The sequence below is a fragment of the Ascaphus truei genome, chromosome 1 (assembly GCF_040206685.1).
Source record: "Ascaphus truei isolate aAscTru1 chromosome 1, aAscTru1.hap1, whole genome shotgun sequence".
In the NCBI taxonomy this organism is placed as follows: Eukaryota; Metazoa; Chordata; class Amphibia; order Anura; family Ascaphidae; genus Ascaphus; species Ascaphus truei.
Genome location: NC_134483.1, coordinates 219157686 through 219179495, shown reverse-complemented (window position 1 = coordinate 219179495; position 21810 = coordinate 219157686). Strand labels below are relative to the sequence as shown.

General features: G+C 46.8%; 1 protein-coding gene across 3 annotated transcripts in view; it reads left to right on the top strand.

The window, feature by feature from the left end:
• COMMD10 (COMM domain containing 10) overlaps positions 1-19840 on the top strand; it is a 339457-nt gene extending 319617 nt beyond the window's left edge. For all 3 annotated transcript variants that reach the window (XM_075601260.1, XM_075601221.1, XM_075601231.1), the window contains 2 exons: positions 15565-15624; positions 18354-19840. In XM_075601260.1, coding sequence (XP_075457375.1) covers positions 15565-15624; positions 18354-18392 — 99 coding nt within the window. In that variant the 3' untranslated portion in view covers positions 18393-19840. The remainder of the gene's footprint in view (positions 1-15564; positions 15625-18353) is intronic.
• Positions 19841-21810: the final 1970 nt, after the last annotated feature.

Genomic DNA, 21810 nt, shown 5'->3' with positions numbered 1-21810 from the left:
TGTATATGGGCTCACGGAAATGCGCGCGTGTATATGGGCACACGGGAATGCGCGCGTGTGTATATGGGCACACGGGAATGCGCGCGTGTGTATATGGGCACATGGAAATGCGCGCGTGTGTATATGGGCACACGGAAATGCGCGCGTGTGTGTATATGGGCACACGGAAATGCGCGTGTGTGTATATGGGCACACGGAAATGCGCGCGTCTGTGTATACGGGCACACGCAGGGTGCGTGCGTAGCAGGGCACACGCAGGTGCGCGCGGGTTTATATGGGTGCGCGCGGGTGTGTATGGGCACACGGAAATGCGCGCGGGTGTATATGGGCACACGGAAATGCGCGCGGGTGTATATGGGCACACGGAAATGCGCGCGGGTGCGTACGGTTTGCTGTGCGGGGAGAGGGGCTGGCGAAGGCACGCGGTCACAGCGCGTGAGGCCCTGGGTTGCTAATCCTGGGGCAGGCAATAGTCGCGACCCGTGCAAGCAGGGCCGGGTAGGGACGGGCCGGTGCCCCGTCGCGCGAAAGTTTTGGACAGGCATACGGGAAGCGGGCTGCATGGCAGCAATGGCAGAGCAGTTACGCCTTCTTCAAGTCGAGGCGGAAAACCATGACGAGGCATGGTTGGATCGGTGGCTGCAGGCGTTCTCTGCGAAACCAGCACGTGGCACTAAGGCTGCTCCCCGCGGGAAGGGGAAGCAGAGGGCGCTGCAGCACAACGCGTCAGGCGACAGTCCTCAGGCAGCATTGCGCGCTAGACAGGCGGCATGTAGAGAAGCCGCGCTCCACAGGAAGGGAGCGCGGAGGGTGCTGCAGTGCAAGGCGGCAGGCGAAGTTCAGCAACCGCACGCAGGGCGGCAGCCCTCGGTCACGGTACCGTGAGGCAGGGCGTCAAAGCGGAGGGCGCTGCAGCACAACGCGTCAGGCGACAGTCCTCAGGCAGCATTGCGCGCTAGACAGGCGGCAGGCAGAGAAGCCGCGCTCCACAGGAAGGGAGCGCGGAGGGTGCTGCAGTGCAAGGCGGCAGGCGAAGTTCAGCAACCGCACGCAGGGCGGCAGCCCTCGGTCACGGTACCGCGAGGCAGGGCGTCACAGCGGCCTGGTCGGGCCTCAGCGATGGTGGGGAGGACTTCGACCGCTGGGACGCAGGACACGGCGGATCGGCGCGCAGGTCGGCCCGCCAAGGAGGGGCGGCGACTTCCAGCCACCGTGACGCAAAACAGGGCGTCACGGCACGCCACACGGCCGCCCGTTGCTGACGCGGGCGGTGTCACTGTCAGGATTTCGCCTGCAGAGTCGGCAGGGCCAAGGAGACAAAGACGGCCAACCGCAACCGCGGTTGGTGCCAATGTGTTTCGTAGAGCAGAGAACCCAGCAGGGTTCGACTACGTGGAGCCGGCATCGGGTGAAGGGCGAACCAAGTCGCAGCCCAGGTCTCTTCCTCACGGGAAGCCACAGATGGCCACAGCCGGGGTCACTGGCACCGCGAATCCCATTCCAGTACCAACAGCCATCAGCCGGACCCCGGTGTCTTTCAATTCTTCAGCCACGGCCGGGGTCAGGGGCGCGGTAGCTGACCCACCCGGCAGCATCACGCACTGCACAGATGGTGGAACAGCCCCAGCAGGCGGTTGATGGAGACACGCCGTGGAAGGTACGGCATATGGCGTATCGGGTAATGGTAAGGAGTCGCGTTTAGGGCGGTATCGAGGAGATGCGTCAAGGCTTGCAGTGGGCGACACAGAGCGAGCAAGGGAAGAGGCGTGGCCCAGTCCACTGCCAGGGTCGATTCCCTAGGGGTCACTGAGGGCGGGTAAGAAGCCTGCAGCAGTAAAAAAGGCGAAATCCCAGATAGCGCTGGGCAAAGGCGGCCTGCGGCTCCGGAGGTGGGTATGTCCGGGACCGGGTGAGGGATAGTGCAGCGAAAAAAGCGATTCTCAGGGCATCTTTAAAAAGCATGGCAAGTTGAGTAACTACTGCCCCAGGCGCGATTGGCAGCCCCAGGTGGAATGGAGAGGACAGGCTGGGCCGGTAGAGGAGCATCGGTCCCGCTGCTAGGCATGCCAGGCGGGGTAGACTTATTTGAGTTTCCGGGAGGGCTTCGAGAGGGTCTGGAGGGTTGGCGGTACGGGCCTAGTTTAAGGGGGGTTAAATAGACCCGTCGGTGGCGGCTCTTGGGGGGTGGGTGCTTGTTCTTGCCAGACTGGGAGCTGGGCCGTTTGAGCCCGGGGGGAGTACGAGTGGGCAAGGTCAGTTATCCAGGACCTCGAGAGCCCGCTCGCGTAGGGGACACGAGGTCAGCGGTTCGAGGGCCGGCTGACCGTCCCCTCCCCCTCCTGTCAAAGGAGCACACTCTGGCAGGGAGTGCATTTACCCCATTAGGTTTTCTGTATAAATAAATAGCCACGGCCATTTTACCTCCAGCTCCCGTTTCCTGTCTTTATTTGTACGTTGCATGTGGGTACAAGGCGGGGGGAGAGGGGAACCGCCTGGAACCTCCCTGGTCAAGCGGCCCCCCTAGCCATAGGCGGGGGGGCTTCATGACCGGGGGGGGGGGGTCCGGCCTTCCCCTCGCTGGCCCGCCCCCACACCTCCCTCCCCAGGACAGGGGAGGAGTTCCAGGAAGGCCTACTTAAGGCCAGGCTGGCGGGCAGCACATCCTCTTTGGCTGCCCGCCAGACGATTTCCCACCCACCCATCCCCTTAGTTAGTGATTGCAATCATGGAATGAACGGCAGCAGAAGGTTGAGCAGGGCAGGGTATTCCCAGGAATGTGGACATATGCATTGTATGCCGTGTTAATGGTTCTTTGTTCCGTTACAGCACGAACAGCTGATACTGTGCTGAGTGAAAGGACGAGGTTTCGAACATGAGGGGTCATTGACCAGTTTTGCCTTTGTCGCGGCGGCTCTTGGGGTGGGTGCTTGTTCTTGCCAGACTGGGAGCTGGGCCGTTTGAGCCCGGGGGGAGTACGAGTGGGCAAGGTCAGTTATCCAGGACCTCGAGAGCCCGCTCGCGTAGGGGACACGAGGTCAGCGGTTCGAGGGCCGGCTGACCGTCCCCTCCCCCTCCTGTCAAAGGAGCACACTCTGGCAGGGAGTGCATTTACCCCATTAGGTTTTCTGTATAAATAAATAGCCGCGGCCATTTTACCTCCAGCTCCCGTTTCCTGTCTTTATTTGTACGTTGCATGTGGGTACAAGGCGGGGGGAGAGGGGAACCGCCTGGAACCTCCCTGGTCAAGGTGAACTTTGCGCCTAGACTCGAGTGATGACCAATCTAGTTCTTTGAGCATTTCACAGTGATGTGTGTTATAGTTGCATTGGAGAACAAAACGACAAATTGAATTGTAGAGGGTGTCAAGTTTGCTAAGGTGGGTTTGAGGTGCCGAGCCATATACTATGTCTCCATAGTCAATAATTGGCATTAGCATCTGCTTTGCGATACACTTTCTGACCAGGAGACTTAGGGAGGATTTGTTCCTGCAAAGTACCCCTAGTTTGGCATAGGTCTTGGTTGTCAGGGTATCAATGTGCATCCCTAATGTTAAGTGGGAGTCAAACCATATGCCCAGGTATTTAAAACTAGTGACAGGGGTTAGAGTGGTGTTAGCGTTGGTTCTAATCTAGAGCTCAGTCGCTGGAAGCTTTAAAAATTTAGTCTTGGTCCCAAATACCATTGTTACAGTCTTGTCAGTGCTTAAAAACAGTTTGTTTTGGAAAATCCAGTTTTCGAGTCTGAAAAAGTCAGACTGAAGTATATGTTGAAGGTCAGGGAGGCTATGGCTGTGTGCATATAGGATTGTGTCATCTGCATACATGTGTATTGAGGCTTCCTTACAAGCTGTGGGAAGATCATTGATGAACACTGAGAAGAGTAGGGGCCCCAGAACAGAGCCTTGCGGGACACCACAGGTGATATCCAAGGGGTTGGAGTTAGAGCCTGAGATGGACACATGTTGGGATCTACCTGATACATACACATATATATGTATGTATGTGTGTGTGTGTGTGTGTGTGTGTGTGTGTGTGTGTGTGTGTGTGTGTGTGTGTGTGTGTGTGTGTGTGTGTGTATGTATAGAGGTAGAGGTAGAGAGAGAAAGAAAGATAGAGAGAAAGAGAGGCAGAGGTGTGCTAATTAACACTTCCAGTGCCAGGGTACCTGCCACAGATTGCAACCTCTTTTTTTTATTTTTTATCTCCATTGTGTGATCTTCCTACAAGCACTAAGTGAAACAATACATCTTTGCACAATAGAGGTTGACGTCTGGGAGATGTCACTTTGATTCATGACTTGAGTTGTGCTGTGCATGATTGTTAGCGCAATATTCATGCACATGAACGGTTGTATATTTCTGGAAGCAATGCCAGCTGTTTTGTGCAACTACTGTATGCAGCTGCAGTTTGGTTGTCCAACCATACTGTACCTGCTCTTCCTTACTGGTGAGCTTTCACTAAACGGAAAAATTCACACCTTGAAATAATTTATTTATAAAGATGAGGGAGAAAAGTGCTTTTTTTCAGGGTCTGAATTTCTCAGTCTTACAAAATGTTGGTGAAACAGTTATACGTGAGAAATAGATTTTTATATATATATATATTTTTTTTTTAAACTTGAAATTTTTGATTATATTTTGCAAAATTATACAGAAGTACAACTTGAATATAGGGAAGGTTATCAGGGGGGGAAGGGTACAAAATTAAAAGGGGGGGGTAGAGGGGAGAACAGCTCTTTGGTGCAGAAACAATTACATACAGTAATACATTTCCTTATAAGTATATAATCTTCTAGTACATTGCATATAGAGATAAAAAATATCTGAGGCAACCTTTATCTCAGAGCCCCCCTAGGAAAACTGCCGTGATAATGAGAGGTATAGGATTCTTAAATTAAAATAAATATAACTTTTAAACGCATACCGGGGGTACCAGCCGGAGTTATCACCTGAATTTGAAGAAGCAAAAAACTTATAGTATTATAGGCTCAGGGAATTTTGGGATACATTTCGGTTTTCTATAAACAGTATCCAGGGTAGCCATACCTTTTGAAACTTATCATATGTATCGTTCAAAAAGCTTGTGAGCTTTTCCATTGTACATATGAACCAAACCTTATTTCTAATTTGCGGTAATGATGGGAGTTTGTCCTGTTTCCAAAAACCTGCCAGGGCACACCTTGCCGCGGTGATAATGTGGGTTATTAGTTTATTCTCCGTCTTGGAGTGATTTGTTTAATAAAAACAGCCAAGGGTCTAGGGGGATATCCCTGCCCAAAATCTGGCTGTTCCAGGAACTCACTTGAGACCAAAGAGCTTATAAGGACATGACCACCACATATGTAGAAAAGACGCCACCTCACACAACCCTTAGGACAGGCCTGCACAACTCGTAAAGTGAGAAGGGCCGAACTGTTCCAAGGAAAAAAAAATCGGGCCGCACGGGTAAAATCATTATCATCACCATCATATCTCCCCCAGCACCCCTCATCATCATCCTCATATCTCCCCCAGCACCCTTCATCATCATCATCCTCATATCTCCCCCAGAACCCCTCACTATCAACCTTTGCGATACTCCCCATCTATCTCTCATACCCCCATCTCTCCACCTCACCCACACACATAATATTCCCCCTCCACATCAAACACACAATACCCCCCTGCACAGCACACACATCACCCCCCCTGCACCTCACATCCCTCTCCCCCCTTGCACCACACATCGCTCTCCCCGCTTGCACCTCACATCACTCTCCCCCTTGCACCTCACATCACTCTCCCCCCTTGCACCTCACATCACTCTCCCCCTTGCACCTCAAATCACCCCCTTGCACCTCAAATCACCCCCCATGCACCACAAATCAACCCCCATACACCTCAAATCACCCCCCATGCACCTCCAATCACCCCCTTGCACCTCAAATCACCCCCCATGCACCTCAAATCACCCCCCTTGCACCTCCAATCACCCCCCTGCACCTCCCATCACCCATCACCTTCCCCCTGCCTCTCCCTTCACCCATCCTCTCTCTCCCTTCTCCCCCCCATCTCTCTCCCTTCTCCCCCTCTCTCTCCCTTCTCCCCCCCTCTCTCTCCCTTCTCCCCCTCTCTCTCCCTTCTCCCTCTCTGTCCCTTCTGCCCCACTCTCTCTCCCTTCTCCCCCCCTCTCTCTCCCTTCTCCCCCCTCTCTCTCCCTTCTCCCCCCTCTCTCTCCCTTCTCCCCCCTCTCTCTCCCTTCTGCCCCCCTCTCTTCCTTCTGCCCCCCCTCTCTCCCTTCTCCCCCCCTCTCTCTCTCCCTTCTGCCCCCCTCTCTCCCTTCTGCCCCACTCTCTCTCCCTTCTCCCCCCCTCTCTCTCCCTTCTCCCCCCCTCTCTCTCCCTTCTCCCCCCTCTCTCTCCCTTCTCCCCCCTCTCTCTCCCTTCTGCCCCCCTCTCTTCCTTCTGCCCCCCCTCTCTCCCTTCTCCCCCCCTCTCTCTCTCCCTTCTGCCCCCCTCTCTCCCTTCTGCCCCCCCTCTCCCTTCTGCCCCCCCTCTTTCCCTTCGCCCCCCCTCTCCCTTCGCCCCCCTCTCTCCCTTCTCCCCCCCTCTCTCTCCCTTCTCCCCCTTCTGCCTCCTTTCTCCCTTCTGCCTCCTCTCTCCCTTCTGCTTCCTCTCTCCCTTCTCCCCACACCCCTTCTCCCCACACCCCTTCTCCCCCATCCCTTCTCCCCCCACCACACCACTCCGTTTGCCCCACCCCACAGCAGCCCGTTTGCCCCCCCCCCCAACAGCAGCCCGTTTTACACCCCCACCCCTGCAGCAGCCCGTTTTTTACACCCACCCCCCACCCCTGCAGCAGCCTGTTTTTTATACCCACACCCCCACCCCTGCAGGAGCCCGTTTTTTAAACCCCCCCCCCTGCAGCAGCCCGTTTTTCACTCTCACCCCCCCCTGCAGCAGCCCGTTTTTCACTCCCACCCCCCCCTGCAGCAGCCCGTTTTTCACTCCCACCCCCCACCCCTGCAGCAGCCCGTTTTTCACTCCCACCCCCCCCCCTGCAGCAGCCCGTTTTTCACTCCCACCCCCCCCCTGCAGCAGCCCGTTTTTCACTCCCACCCCCCCCTGCAGCAGCCCGTTTTTAACTCCCACCCCCCCCCTGCAGCAGCCCGTTTTTTACTCCCACCCCCCCCCCTGCAGCAGCCCGTTTTTCACTCCCACCCCCCCCCCCTGCAGCAGCCCGTTTTTCACTCCCACCCCCCCCCCCCTGCAGCAGCCCGTTTTTCACTCCCACCCCCCCCCCCTGCAGCAGCCCGTTTTTCACTACCACCCCCCTGCAGCAGCCCGTTTTTCACTCCCACCCCCCCACTGCAGCAGCCCGTTTTTCACTCCCACCCCCCTGCAGCAGCCCGTTTTTCACTCCACCCCCCCCTGCAGCAGCCCGTTTTTCACTCCCACCCCCCCTGCAGCAGCCCGTTTTTCACTCAACCCCCACCTGCAGCAGCGCGTTACACACACACACACACACACACACACACACACACACACACACACACACACACACACACACACACACACACACACACACACACACACACACACACACACACACACACACACACACACACACACACACACACCTTAGCTCAGCACTTACTCTCCCCAGTACTAAGACCCGCCCCCGGCATGCTATGACCTCCAACCAATCCCTTCTACTCTAAGCCCCGCCCCCCGGCATCCAGCTATTGAAGAAGAAAAAATACTCACGGCTGCCGCATCCTCCTCATGCTGCTGCCCCCGCGCACCGCCACCGACTCGCGCACTGCAAAACTCGGGGGGGGAGGGGGTAGGCGGCGATCGCCGCCATTTTTTTTAACCTTTTTTTAACTTTTTTTTTTTTTTTTAATTAACTGGCGCCAGGCCGGAGTCATCGCGGGCCGCACAGAGAGGCCGTATGTTGTGCAGGCCTGCCTTAGGACATATAGGGGTGTAACCTGGTACATATTTAGAAATATTTCCTGGCGTATAGTACCAACGTGTATGCATTTACTTGTACTTTATGCATGTACTTTATATGCATTTTCCCGAATGGTTGAACAGATTGAGCTTTTGGCTACCACTTCGAAAATATCCTCCTATTCCTCCTCCTCCAACTCCTCACCTAGCTCAGCTTCCCATTTTTCCATAAATTTGAGTTTAATTTGGTCTTCGACCGGTAAGGCAAATTGGCCGTATAGTGTCGATACCAGCCTCTCTTGTGAGTCGGCTTCCAGACACAGTCTTTCGAATCGGGAGACAGGGCTTGTGGGTTTAACTTTGGCAAAAAAGGCTTTTAATTGAAGGTAGCGAAAGATTTCTCCTGGTGGGATCCCTTTTTTATTAACCAGCTCCTCAAATTGCGTCACCTTGTGATCATGGCTAATATCAAAAAATCTACAAATGTTTGCCTGCCTCCATAACCTAAAGGAATGTCTAGGTAGTCCCGGGATAAAATCCCTATTTCCGAAAAATGAAGTCATAAGGGAGTCTGGGTTACTGAGCTTATATTTAAATTTAAGTCTGTCCCACAGTTTGAGGGAGTGTGTGATCGATGGCAAGATCGGCTGCTCCAAAAGACCTTTCCGGTTGGGTAACCATAGAATATTTTCTATTGGAGTAGGGTATAATAGATGTGTCTCCAAGGCGACCCATCTAATAAGTGACTGATCCGCGTGCCACGCTACCCACTGACTTGCTTGGGCCGCCCTATAATATGAGAGGAGACAGGGGAGTGCCATTCCACCAGCCCCAGTGGGCCTGATTAGCAGTTTACGGTTAAGGGGCCTTTTGTTATTCCAAATGAATTTGGAGATCAAGGACTGGAGTTTGGTTATATCTGATATTATAACAGGTATAGAAAGGGTCCGAAACAGATAAAGCAATCTAGGCAGTAAATTCATCTTCACTGATTGAACTCGCCCAAGCCAAGATATATTAAACCTAGTCCAGGTTGCTAATTCAGCTTTTAATATTTTCAATATTTTAGGGTAATTAGCCTGATAGAGTGAATCATAATCCTTTGTCAGAAAAACTCCCAGATACTTCAGAGATAAATGCTGCCATTTGAAATCAAAATTTGATTTGATTAGCTTAACTGTCTCCTGTTTTAGATTAATATTATGTGCCTCAGACTTGCTATTGTTTATTTTGAATCCTGAAAGTTTATTGAACATGGAAAGTTCGCTGAATAAATTTGGCAAGGATGTTAAAGGTTTTGATATCGTTAAAATGATATCGTCCGCAAAGAGGGCCAATTTATATACCTGGTCTCCTACCTGTAGGCCTGAGATGTTAGGATTTTGGCGTATGTGAGCCGCCAGTGGTTCTATGCAGAGGGAAAAAATAAGTGGGGAAAGTGGGCATCCCTGTCTCGTGCCGCTCTTTATCTGAAATTGGGAGGAGGTGAAGCCCTGGCTTTTTATTATTGCGGTTGGATTGGTGTAGAGGGCCATAACTGCTTTAAGAAATATTCCTGAAAAGCCCAAAATCTTCAGTGTTTCCTCCATATATATCCAATCTATACGGTCAAAAGCCTTCTCGGCGTCCAGGCTGAGCAGCATAGTATATTCACCTTTCTGTTTTGCCCATGCCGTGAGATCTATAATCCGCCTAATATTATCTGCAGCCTGTCTGCCTGGAATAAACCCCACCTGATCGGCATGGACCAATGAAGGGAGAATCTTTACTAACCTATTGGCCAGAATCTTGGAGAAAATTTTAATATCAGAGTTAATTAAAGATATTGGACGGTAGCTTCCACATGCTGACGGATCTTCCCTTCCTTATAAATAAGAGAGATCGAGGCTTGCAGCATGTTTGTTGGAAAGACATCGTCTGTTATAATTGTGTTGAATAGCCTAAGGAGGTGGGGGGCGAGAGTGTCACAGCATTTTTTATAGTAAAAATTGGAAAACCCATCTGGGCCCGGTGCTTTTGAAGCTTTTAAATTCCTGATTACTAGTTTAATTTCATCTAATGTTATTACTTGGTTTAGATCTCTTTGTTGGGCCTCAGACAGAGAGGGTAGATTAGCTGACTGAAGATAACTAGCTATTTTTGGTCTAGATTGGGCATTGTGTAAAACTTTTTTGCCATTATATAATTTAGAGTAGTAGTCTTGGAATTCTTTAACGATTGTTTTTCAGTTTGAGATTAGAGAACCCGATTGCAATCTAATTGAGTGAATGGTGTAAGAGGGGTGCCTGTTTCGTAGTTTAGCTGCTAGGAGGGAGTCTGCTTTATTAGCTTTTTCATAGAATTTTCTTTTTGACCAGTTGAGAGATTGTTCTGCTCTTGCGGTTAGAAACATACTAAGCTCTGCTCTAGCTTCCCTTAGGGATAACAGCGTCTCTGGGGACTGATTGTTTTTGTGGAGTTTTGAGAGAGCATTAATCTTATATTGAATAGAGTCAATTTTCAACTGTCGGGCCCTCTTCCTACCTGATGCAACGGAGATAAGAAAACCCCTGATTGTAGCTTTGTGAGCCTCCCACATTGTTGCCAGCGATGACACACTTCCCTCATTAACCTGAAAAAAAGCCTTAAGTTCTCTGGTGACCGCCTGGAAAACCTCTGGGACCTTGAGAAGGGATTCATTCAGTCTCCAAGCTCCCTTTGGTATTCTAATATTCAGGCATGATCTGACCAGGTTATATTGTGAAAATTTGAGTCGGAGACCTGAGGGATCAGTCCTGCGTTTAGAAAAATATAATCGATATGTGAGTATGTTTGGTGGGGGGGAGAATAGAAAGTAAAATCTCTGGCCTGTGGGTTCATCTCTCTCCATATATCAATCAGATTCAGTGAGAGTAAACCTCGTTTAAGGGCCTTGATCTCCTGGGATCTGTAATTCTGAGAGCCGGGTTTAGAAGTAGAAGATCTATCAAGGGCCGGATCTAGTGCCAGGTTGAAATCTCCTCCTAGAATAATTTGGCCTTTCGCCCATGTACCCAGGGTAGTAAAAAACGAATTTAGGAAGTCAACGCTATTCTCATTTGGGGCATAGACTGTAGCTATGGTCACTTCCCTTCCATACAGCTCACCTACTAAAATTCTATATCTGCCATCCCTGTCCACTTTCATAGACTTCTGTGTGAAGGCAACCCGGTTGTGGAATAATATTGCCACCCCCCTTCTTTTGGCCATCGCAGAGGAGAAAAAAACCTCTCTATATTGTCTATCCAGGTATTTTGGGTTATTTGGGGATCTAAAATGGGCTCCTGAAGAAGGAGGATGTCTGCCTCCCTCCTCCTGAGATCCGTCATTGCCATTTTTCTTTTTTTAGGGCAGTTGAAACCTTTTACATTGAGCGAAATTACCTTAACAGACATTGTACAGCAAGGTTAGCGGCGCTGACAGGCATATCCAGATAGACTTTTCAATCAAACTTCTGTTGTGTTCCTCACCAGTTAGCTGCTCTGGGACAAAGGACAGGGGAGAAAAAAAAGAAAAGAAAAAAAGGGAGGGGAGGAACCTAAAAACGAAAAACTTAACAAACCATAATTAAAAAGAAAAAAGGACGAGCAGGGATGTGTCTCTGGAGAGACACTCCACATGCCCAACTGCCCTTGGGTACAAAATCTGTGGTAAGGGGAAACCACATAAAAAAACAAGGGCAACTGTATCTCCATGGACACAGACATATTTTTGGGGGTGGCGGTCAGGACTCTGCAGATGTTTCGGCCCTCGCTCTCACCCCGAGACCTCCTTGGGTCTATTATATAAAAAAAACCTTATCGTGTACAACATCAACAATACGCGTAAACCACATTGTAACCTCCTATTGTACCCGTAACCTTTAGAACCCTATAGTAGAGTGTTAAGTATATATTTTTAACCTTTAGAACATAATCGTGTAACATTATATTTAAACTTAACCTTTAGAACATAATAGTATAGTGCCATGTCCGTTGTTTTAACACTTATTCTTGTTACTTCGGACCGACTGGTATCGCGTCGATACTACTGACAGTCATTAACGTAATGATTAGACCTTTAGAAAGTCCATCGAGTCATCCGAATATACCGGACCCTTTTGATAGCTCAGAATGAATTCCTTTGGCATCGAAAATCCAAACCTGCTTTTCTCCGTCTGAGGGGGGGTCTGGCCAGCGGACCCTCCCTGGCTCTCAGTTATTGAAGGAAAAAGGAAGTAACATTTGGAACAGGTCTGGGTTATAGCCTGGAAAGGTAGAGGGAAAAGGGTAGTACCTCCTAATAGAAATTGGGGCCGTTAAACATCTCAAACGTTGGTCTTCTCGACCGGTGGTTGTTTCGCCGGGGGATCTTGGCGGGGAGATCCTCTCATGGGGATTGTTGACCACAAGGAGACCAGAGTGGAGGGACCTCCTTTTTCCGCAGCAGTGCTTGGAGGGGATGCTCCCAAACCCAGATGGTTGAGAAAAGCTTCGCCATCCTCCGTGTTCCTGAGAGTTTGAGGCCTCCCGTTTCTAATCACCGTGAGACCAAATGGGATCGTCCATCTGTACTTGACATTGCAGTCTCTTAATCTTGCTGTTACCTCCCGCAGACTTCTTTTTTTGGCTAGAGAGGATGGAGCCAGATCTGCATACACCTACAATGGTATATTTTGAAACTTGAGATCCCTGGAACCTCTTGTGGCTGAGTTGAAAGCCTCCTTTGTTTTAAAGTAGTGGAATCTTAGCACCATATCTCTTGGCTTGTCACCTGGTTGGGGTCTCATTCTCAGGGCTCTGTGGCATCTATCCAGGGTGAGAGACTCTTCTATGAATTCTGGAAGAGCTGCCGTTAGCCACTTGCCTATAAATCTCTGAAACCCGTCTCTGATTCCGGGATCCCCCTGATCCTGAGATTATTATGTCGGTCTCTATTCTCTGTGTCTTCCTGTCTATCCTTGACCTCTTTAAGCTGGGTCTTCACCTCTCTGAGTTGAACGTCCATTTGAGGTTGACGGGTGATCGTCTCATCAACCTTTGACTCTAGGGAGCTGGTACGTTCTCCAAGAGAGGATATTTCGTCCTTTAGGTCTTTTACTGCCCTCTGCAATAGAAATTCTATTCTATTGTAGAAGGCGAGCAAGTTCATCTTCGTGGAGAGATTTTCAATCTCCACCCCTGCGTCAGAGCCTGAGTGTTCCGATGAGGGGGGGTCTTCCAGACCTGCTTTTTGTGCGGCTGGTCGGCCATGTTTTTTAAAGTAATCTCATAGTTCGCTCTGATTTTTTTTCTTTTTGGTGCCTTTGGGAGTTTTGGAGGCCATGGTAGATGGGACAATTTTGTGAGATAATTAGATAAGGTTAGTTTGCGGACATAAGCTTAGAAGGAGGCTCGGGTATTTTTCGGAGCGTGGGCCTCAAGACACCATTTTATCTTGATCTATGCAGACCTCTGAGTATACATCCCTTACTTTTGGGTGGCTGCATCGTCCCCATAGGCAGCAGGTGTATTTTAATTTTAGTTTGAGAGGTACTGCTATCTGTCTCTAGCTGTTCACTTGTGTTGGTAGAGGCTGTCTTGCTGGTACTCCCTGCGGGACCCTCCTTGTAGCTTTGACTGCTTCTGCCTCTTTCTTGTAAGGTGGGGGCCCTCTGTGAGTTATAAGTTTATTCCCCTTGCAAGTAGGAGAGGGGGTGGGGGGCCGTCCGGCCACCAGTTTGCTTTGGGTGGGTTAAGTGTATCATGAGTGTAACTGTGTGGCTGGAGGCCCGATCAGTGTCCGGCTCGGTTGGGTTTGTGCTCCCGCAGCTCACCGAGCCGCAATCCGGTCTCCGGGGAGCCCAGGAGCTGAATTGCCAGGCTGGTGCACAATCCTCCTCTCGCTGCGTCGATTTGCGGGTGTTTTAGGATAGTTTTTTCCCTTCGATTTTCGGCTTTGGCTGAGGAGCCGAGCGGACCCACGTCTGCTCAGCTCTGAGTCCTGGCCACGCCCCGAGAAATAGATTTTTTTGGACACAAAGTCCTCTTTCAATTTGGTTTAAAAAAGAAAAACCAATTCTTTATCCATACTGTAGCTGTCTATGTGGTAACGTGAATGGTTGATGCAGTAGCTCAGCCCGAGTCAAATAGTATTTACAGGCGTAATGGCGTTGGATTGCGAAACGTCTTAAAGCGAAACACGTTTTCCCATAGGAACACTGTTTAAATGAAAGGTTCCGTTCCTGAAGGCATTTTTAATGCTAAAATACACAAAATATTTTATGCAGGCAATAAGATAGGCAGCACACACATAAATTATATAGTGTATATACTGTATTATATATATAATATAACATAAAATATAATAATATAATATATTATATAGTATAATATTATATCATATATATATTATATACACATAAACAACTTTGCAAAGCGTTATAAGAGCGTTGGATAAGCCATTTTGGCGTTGTAAAAATGAACATAGGTATGCATTGCATAGCATTGGATAAGCCATTCGTTGTAAAGCGAAGCGTTGTAAAACGAGGACTGCCTGTATATACATTGTCTCACATGCCACTTACACTGCAAAATATACCAACCTCTCAACCTAAAACCGTGCGTATTCACGTCATGGATACTTTGTAATGTGTCTGTTATGTATTAATACAGTGTCTCTTTGGGCCCCCATTACCCACTTGCCGTACTAATTATAATGAGAAGCTGGGTAATGCAGTTAATGAGGCCTTAACATACTGTACATTCCGCTGAATGGAAGTTAACGCATTGTTCCTTGTGTATTACTCTTCTCACATCCCCTTATTGAATAAGGGAGTTAGTTTCATTTGCTTAGCCACTTCACTTCAATGACGTTGGCGCAGAATTGGAACAAGCTTTTTCTGCCAGAGTCCATGGAGCATTTCCCAATCAGTAGCAAAAAATGGAGTGCATTTAATTAGTTTTAGTGTCATAAATGGTTATGTAACCCAGGGTTTGTAGTAAAAATAATGAAGTGGAATGTTCCTGCTCTCTGATTTCTATCACCACATATTAATCGGGTCGTTGTAATCTCCAAGGAAATGAGGGGAGCGTTTTTTTTTCTGAGATTCAATGTTTATTGCTGTATGCAGAACTCCCTGTTCAACTGCTAAATGGAACTGAAAATGACACAGAATCACATTTTAACCTACAGTATCATAGTGTCTTCTCGGCTTGAGAAAATGTAAACGCTGTCTCTGAACCTTTTTAAAAAAATGTGTACGTCTTATTTCCCTGTTCCAGTCACTCACTGAGAAGATAGGAAGCACAGATTCAATGTGCCCCGTGTCACTGTATCTGGTTTAGCGTGTGTATTTGACTACATTTGTATTGTACCTACTGCTTTATGCTACTGCTACTACTGGTAGCTGTATAATACGTTGAAAGAATAACATCAAACTGGTATTGAGAAGGAAAGGAAAGGAAATGGCTGTTTTTGAACATTCCAGTGAGCACAGGCTATAAGCTTGTTTAATATTATAACTCCGCTGCAATGCATTGAGCCTGCGGCAGCAAAATGGCTAGGAAATCGTACTCCTGACATTGAACGCGCCACACTTTAATGCATTTTTTTATTTTTTTTTGTGGTAAACCTGTTTTCTTTTCATTCCCTTAGAATCTGGAGAAAGTGTTTGTGGAATTTAACCACGCGGAGCTGTTGGAGTTCTATAACAAGGTGTGTATTGTTCACAAAAGTGCGTTTGGCTTTTTTTTTTGCCTTGTGAACTCTTGGCCTATTCTCGCTTTCAACTGTGAATTCTGCAAGTGCAAAGCACATCTGTTTAACTGTGCTGGTGAGGGGATTAATAACACAACTGTGGCTTGTTGTCTCAAATCTCCTCAAAAGCAGTGTTGCTAATAGCATTAGCTTTTACTTTCAGTGTCATTGTTTGAGATGGCAGTGCTCGGTATTACTTACTGTACATGGCCACTTCTGTGAAATTGCTAATGTAAATACAACTTGGCACACATTCAGTGCCCACGAAACTGACTTTTCAGGATTCCCTGTCACTGAAAGTGTTAAGTGAAGAAAACGAAATACAGGCATACCCAGCATTAACGTACGCAATAGGACCGGAGCATGCATGTAAAGGGGAAATGTACTTAAAATGAAGCACTACCTTTTTCCCACTTATCGATGCATGTACTGTACTGCAAACATCATATACGTGCATAACTGATGTAAATAACGCATTTGTAACGGGCTCTATAGTCTCCCTGCTTGCGCACAGCTTCGGTACAGGTAGGGAGCCGGTATTGCTGTTCAGGACGTGCTGACAGGCGCATGCGCGAGCTGCCATTTGCTTATTGGGCGATATGTCCTTACTCGTGAGTGTACTTAAAGTGAGTGTCCTTAAACTGGGGTATGTCTTTATATAGTTGCTTTATAAAAGACAACTGTTCTTCAATATATTGTGTTGTGTTGTTGAGTTGGGATGTCATAGCAACTTGTAACTGCCAGGGACTCCTACTACAGTATGGTCCAGATCCACAAAGCACCGTTGACCGACTTAAAACTGCAATGCATACTCTTTTATGTATTTATTTACCCAGCATTGAAGCAGGGGGTCTCTGGAGCTGAACCCCATGAATTTAATCTCCGAGCCCCCCTGCTTCCGGAGATACCTCCATAGTAGGTGCCGGTAGCTTGGCTACCAAGGATCATGTAATGGCCGCTGTTCAAAGTTCCCCGCTCTTGGGGCTAAGCGGAAGCTGTGACTTCATTTGGATCCTATTGGCCGCCTTCCTGACACAGGAGCTTTACAATTGAAAGCAGAGCTAACTCAGCCGCAGTGGCTGCTGGCACCTACTATGCAGGTCTGTATCTCCAGAAGCAGGGGTCCCTGCACCTGAAACTTGATGTTAAAACTCACCACAAATCTTCAAAGGCTAATAACGTAAAGTTCAGGCATGTTTTCTCCCGGAAACTGCATGTTGTTATCTATAAGTGCAGTTAATTGTAATGAGATGCAGAATAGGCATTTCTCCTAACATCATATTTATCCACTAAAGTCCATTAATTCAGGGACCTAATGTTACAGTCGCCAAGTCATACCCCCAGGTGGAGTTACGCCCATCCAGACCCTGTTATATGGGGTTTGCTGGAGAGGAGAGAGAGAGAAATATGCTAATTTAAATCATTTTGAATATACTTTGCCTTTTTAAATTAGAGAGAGAAACTAACATGCGCTGGTACCGCAAACGTGCTTCATAAATCCGGGGTGCTCTCAAGCCCTCCCAGCAGGTCAGGTCTTCAGGTGGCTCAATCTCCTGTGATCCAAAGGGATTCTGTAGAAGAGAGATGTAGAAGTGGCAAATTGAACAATTACCAGAAATAATCTTTTAAAAGGCATGTGAGAGAAGTCAATGGGTTACCCCAGCGAGACGGACCGACGCCATCTGTTCACAGAACCATAATGCTTCAAGAATACAGGCCGCGTGCAGCGGGACACTGTGCAGGAGAATGACCACCGCCACCGCCGATCCATCCCGCTGGGGTAACCCACTGACTTCTCTCACATGCTTTTTCAAAGATGACTTCTGATAATTGTTCCGTTTGCCACTTCACTTGCAATCATCTTATTGTATATTCAAAGGTTTTACACTATTAGGGGCTCTCTGTGTGCTCTTCAGTTCCCCCTTTCCTGCCACTTTAAGTTCACGTATTTCCCAGGTAGTTCCAATGTTTTCACAGGTATCTCTCCACCTGTTGTAGAAAGGCGCGTTTTGGGAGGTGTTGTAAGTCCATGAGTTTGTAAGTTATGAGCTCTGAGTTACCGGAGCTTCGTGGATCTTGTCCTGTGTTCTTTATAAAGTGTGCTCTCTCTCCCCCACAAGTGATGTAGAATACTGTAAATATCTGCTTTTAATCTTTAGATTTTTTCAACTCGTGGGAAGTAATTGTTGCAGAATAAATGCATACTATTCGATTCTGGTGTTCTCAGCTGGTTGGGGGGGGTCTTTAGTAAGGGGGGGACACTGTTTGGGAGAGATTGCCCCTTTAATTTTCATCTTTAGACAGAACCTCAATTTAGCTCACCATGCATAGAAAATTAAGCACAATCAAAACAGAAAACCCCCTTTGGATTATGGCTCAGCCTCCTGTATAGTGCCATTATGAGATCTCTCCCAGCGTTCTTCAGTTTAGCTTCTGATGAAATAGTAATTTGCTACTCCAAAAAAAACAGGTGTTCAATTCTCTGAAATCTTGAATATTCATTCAAGCTTCAAATTTAAATTGCTTTCTATGAAAAAGATATTCTGAGATTCCGTTGCTTTTTTTTAATAGCCCTACACAAATAAAAATTGAATATGCACAGCTTCAAGACGCTGTTCTGTTTGTGTGTAAATAACATTTATGCAGTATGTGAAATCTTTCTCGACTTTTTTTTTTTTTTTTAATAGCTCGAGACTATCCAAGCCCAGCTGGATTCCCTTACGTGATGTGTTAAAGAAGGGTTCCTCCACTGCACCTCTGCCATCTCATTATTTGCTATTGAAGATGGATTGCCAAGCTGTGTTTGCTAAAGGAATCAATGGGCTGCTTCCTGTAAAATTATATGGCTTATCTCCACTTAGACTAGCAACATTAGCCAAGGGAGATCATTGTGGAGAATGCCGAGAGTGTAATTGCCTATCTAGTTGAATTCGGAGAAAGTAAGGGTACATTATGAATTCTTTCAATAGTGCAGAACCAAAATATTCACGCTTGCTCCACGGTTCCTTTACGTTTTTTCTGGCATTATCCCCTTGTGCTTACAGAGAAAATAATGTAGATACTGTATTTTCAGAACGCATGATATTAATTGGAGTGTTGCAAAAAGTAGTGCTGCTGCAGATGGTTTGTAGGAAAGCATTATAAAATGGGACTTGGAACCATTTGTTTATGGGTTTGTTTTTTTTTAAACCCTCACGCTATACAGTACTTACTGTATGCAACATAACCAGAAACGGAGAGACATTTTTTAAGCATTTATGCTTAAATTTATGCTATTCTATTAAAGTATGCTGCTCCCTATCTCCATGTGCCATCATCCTTAGTATAGAGTTCTTGTAGCTGTCTTGGTTCAGAAAAAGACATGTCTATTATCTTTATTTGTCCTTGAGAATTATGCTTCATTGCGGCTAGGGATACAATTTAACGAACTACTGTAACACGAGAGTTCTTCATATTGTGTACGGAGCACTTGAAGCCTCGCTGGTCTCTTCTCTTCTGAACACAAGAAGAGCTTGCGAAAGGTCTGTACGCAGTTCCAGCTAAAAAGATCTCTGTTGATGGTTCTTTAAAAGGTAACACCAGATCTAAACCTGTTACGAATCCAGTTCATTTTATCAGAGTGATGATGCAAGGAAAAGCATATCACTATTTTTTTTTTTTCATTCTCATTAGCAAGCTTAAATGTTCACTTTTTCTGTGCCGAAGAAGCCAGCAATAGGTTTGCAAAGGAATGTGTAGCCAGCGGGTGAGGAAAGAATAGGTTGAAGAATAAGGGATCTTTTGAATATAAATCTTTGCAGCTTCATTTCAAATATTACTCTCATGCATTCAAGCACATTAACACCACTATTTAAAGGGCACTTCTTTTGCAAACCCACATCACCCTTGCTCTGCCAGAGGCAAACAGCACCCATCCAACAGCAAACTGCAAACCGTGACAGTCTGCTCAGCGGCTGAGCTCATGTGCCCTTTAAACTTATACAATAATATCTTTGTTTCATTTTTTTTTTATGTATCAGAACCATCAATGAGTCTGTTGCAGTGGAACTCAATTGTTATTGTGCAGAAATATAATATTAATGTTTATTACCCACCCAATACCTTCAAATCTTCAGTGATCTTCCCTCAAGGCTAGTGTTGTGAAATAAAATGACAGTTTTGAAACAATGAAAAACCTGAGCCGTGTGAGAATTTGATTGTAAAATATTTCTCTGTGCAGGTCCATGCATGAATACAGCAAGAAACATGACTAGACTTGGTTATCCAGTAGTAACCTGACTATTAGTGTCTAGCAGTGCAGACAAATCGGTTGTGGATCTGGATAACATCAGGCAAATAACCATGTGTTTATTCAAATGTTGTCACAATAATGACAATGTGAATATAGAAATTCATTTTTTTTTCTGCCTAAGCTCAAACTTAATTCCTAACAATAATGACAAATATAATATTATACCAAATATGTACAATGGTGCAAGTTCAGAGGGCAAACATAAGTATTTTTTTTTTTTTAGTAACTTCTCTTTTTCTCTGCCCATAGTATTATTGCATATTTACCCTACACAAAGAGCATATCAGAAAGATACACGGCAATTATATTTCACATTTTGTACTGGTTGAATTTCATTATTCTTTCCTACTACCAACAGTTTATTTTGGCGTTTTATAAAAAAAAATTCACTTCTATTTTTATTACATTTGTCGGCAAAACATTTTTGGGGGGGAGGTACAGAAAAGAAGGGTAGGGAAGGAGTGATGCAGCACCCCGATGAGCATTTATACAGAATAATATGTGTACATTTTAGATCTTGAACACGTATCCTTTATACATTTCGGTTAAATACCCACATAATGATTAAAGGCATACTGGATAAACACATTGCCGTTCTTACACACCGGAAGGTTTCATAGATTTGTTATTATATTTGTGGTGTTCAGGTAAGGATTACAGTGTTTACCAGTACAGGGTTATGGAGAGGCGACCCATGGGCTGGAAACCCCTGGATACTATTGAGAATATTGGTTTGGTTAAGGGGAGGGCGATCCTGGGAATAAAGGTTCTCATAGATCAACTAGGGCTGCCAAACCCTCTGAAACTTTGCACAAGAGTCCCTTGGGATACTTGTAAGCATTTCTATTTTGAAGGAATTCCATATTCTTATTTTCATCTGTTTGAGAGAAGGCAGATTTGGACTCATCCATAGGGCGGCTATGGAGCAGCAGGCTGCAGTCATTATGTGGGCAATCGGTTTGTTCTGGTGTCTACCCTTAACCGCCAAAAGGTCTGTTCAGGAGACGTGACCAGGGATCAAGAGGGAAAGAAAAGCCTAATACTCTCACCGCTAGTCTATGTACCTTTTTTCCGTATTTTTACCACCTATGGGCACGACCACCACATATGGAGGAATGTGGTGGTAGTCCCTTGGGACACATGGGGGATCTCAAGCTCTAAAACTTGGTTAAGGTCTGCCTTCCATTGTGCTAAAAATTGAATATTTTCTCCTGGTGAAGTGAGAAAGATTGAGGCGTAGAGGGTCGATATTGGCCCTTTTGGTGTTGGGCATCGAGGCATAATGAACAGAACTGAACCATGGCCATGGGACCCGGACCGTTACTTGTTTTGCCCATTTACCCATGCACAAACCATGTCAGATGCCAAATCATTGGTGAAAAGTGATAAAACGGCGCAAAAAAGTTAATAGGTGATCACTGTAAATTCAGTGAAGTGAATACAACACTCTTAAAATTAATTAATTAAAGTGCACGTATAGTATATAACACATAAATATTGTGAAGATATAAAAAACAAAAAAATGTGGTGAAAAGAATAATAACGTTTTGACCCCCTGCTCGAACCCTCTGGTGGGATATGTTTTCTCTTGTCCCTCAGTGTTGTAGTAGATTCACTGATTCCAGGGGGAGCATAGAGGGAAAAACACAAACGCACAGAAAATCTAAGTGCAGGAGAAATACAAAGTGAAACAAATGTCAGCTCCAATCTTGGCTCTTGTGAAAGGCCTACTTACAAACTGTAAGAATATCAACAGCAGTGTGTAATCAAGGCTTTAGGCAGTCTATCCAAGGTGAGTGTCAGCTCAGCACGGATTGAGGGAGAAGCAGCTACAATACTCAAGAAGATGTAGC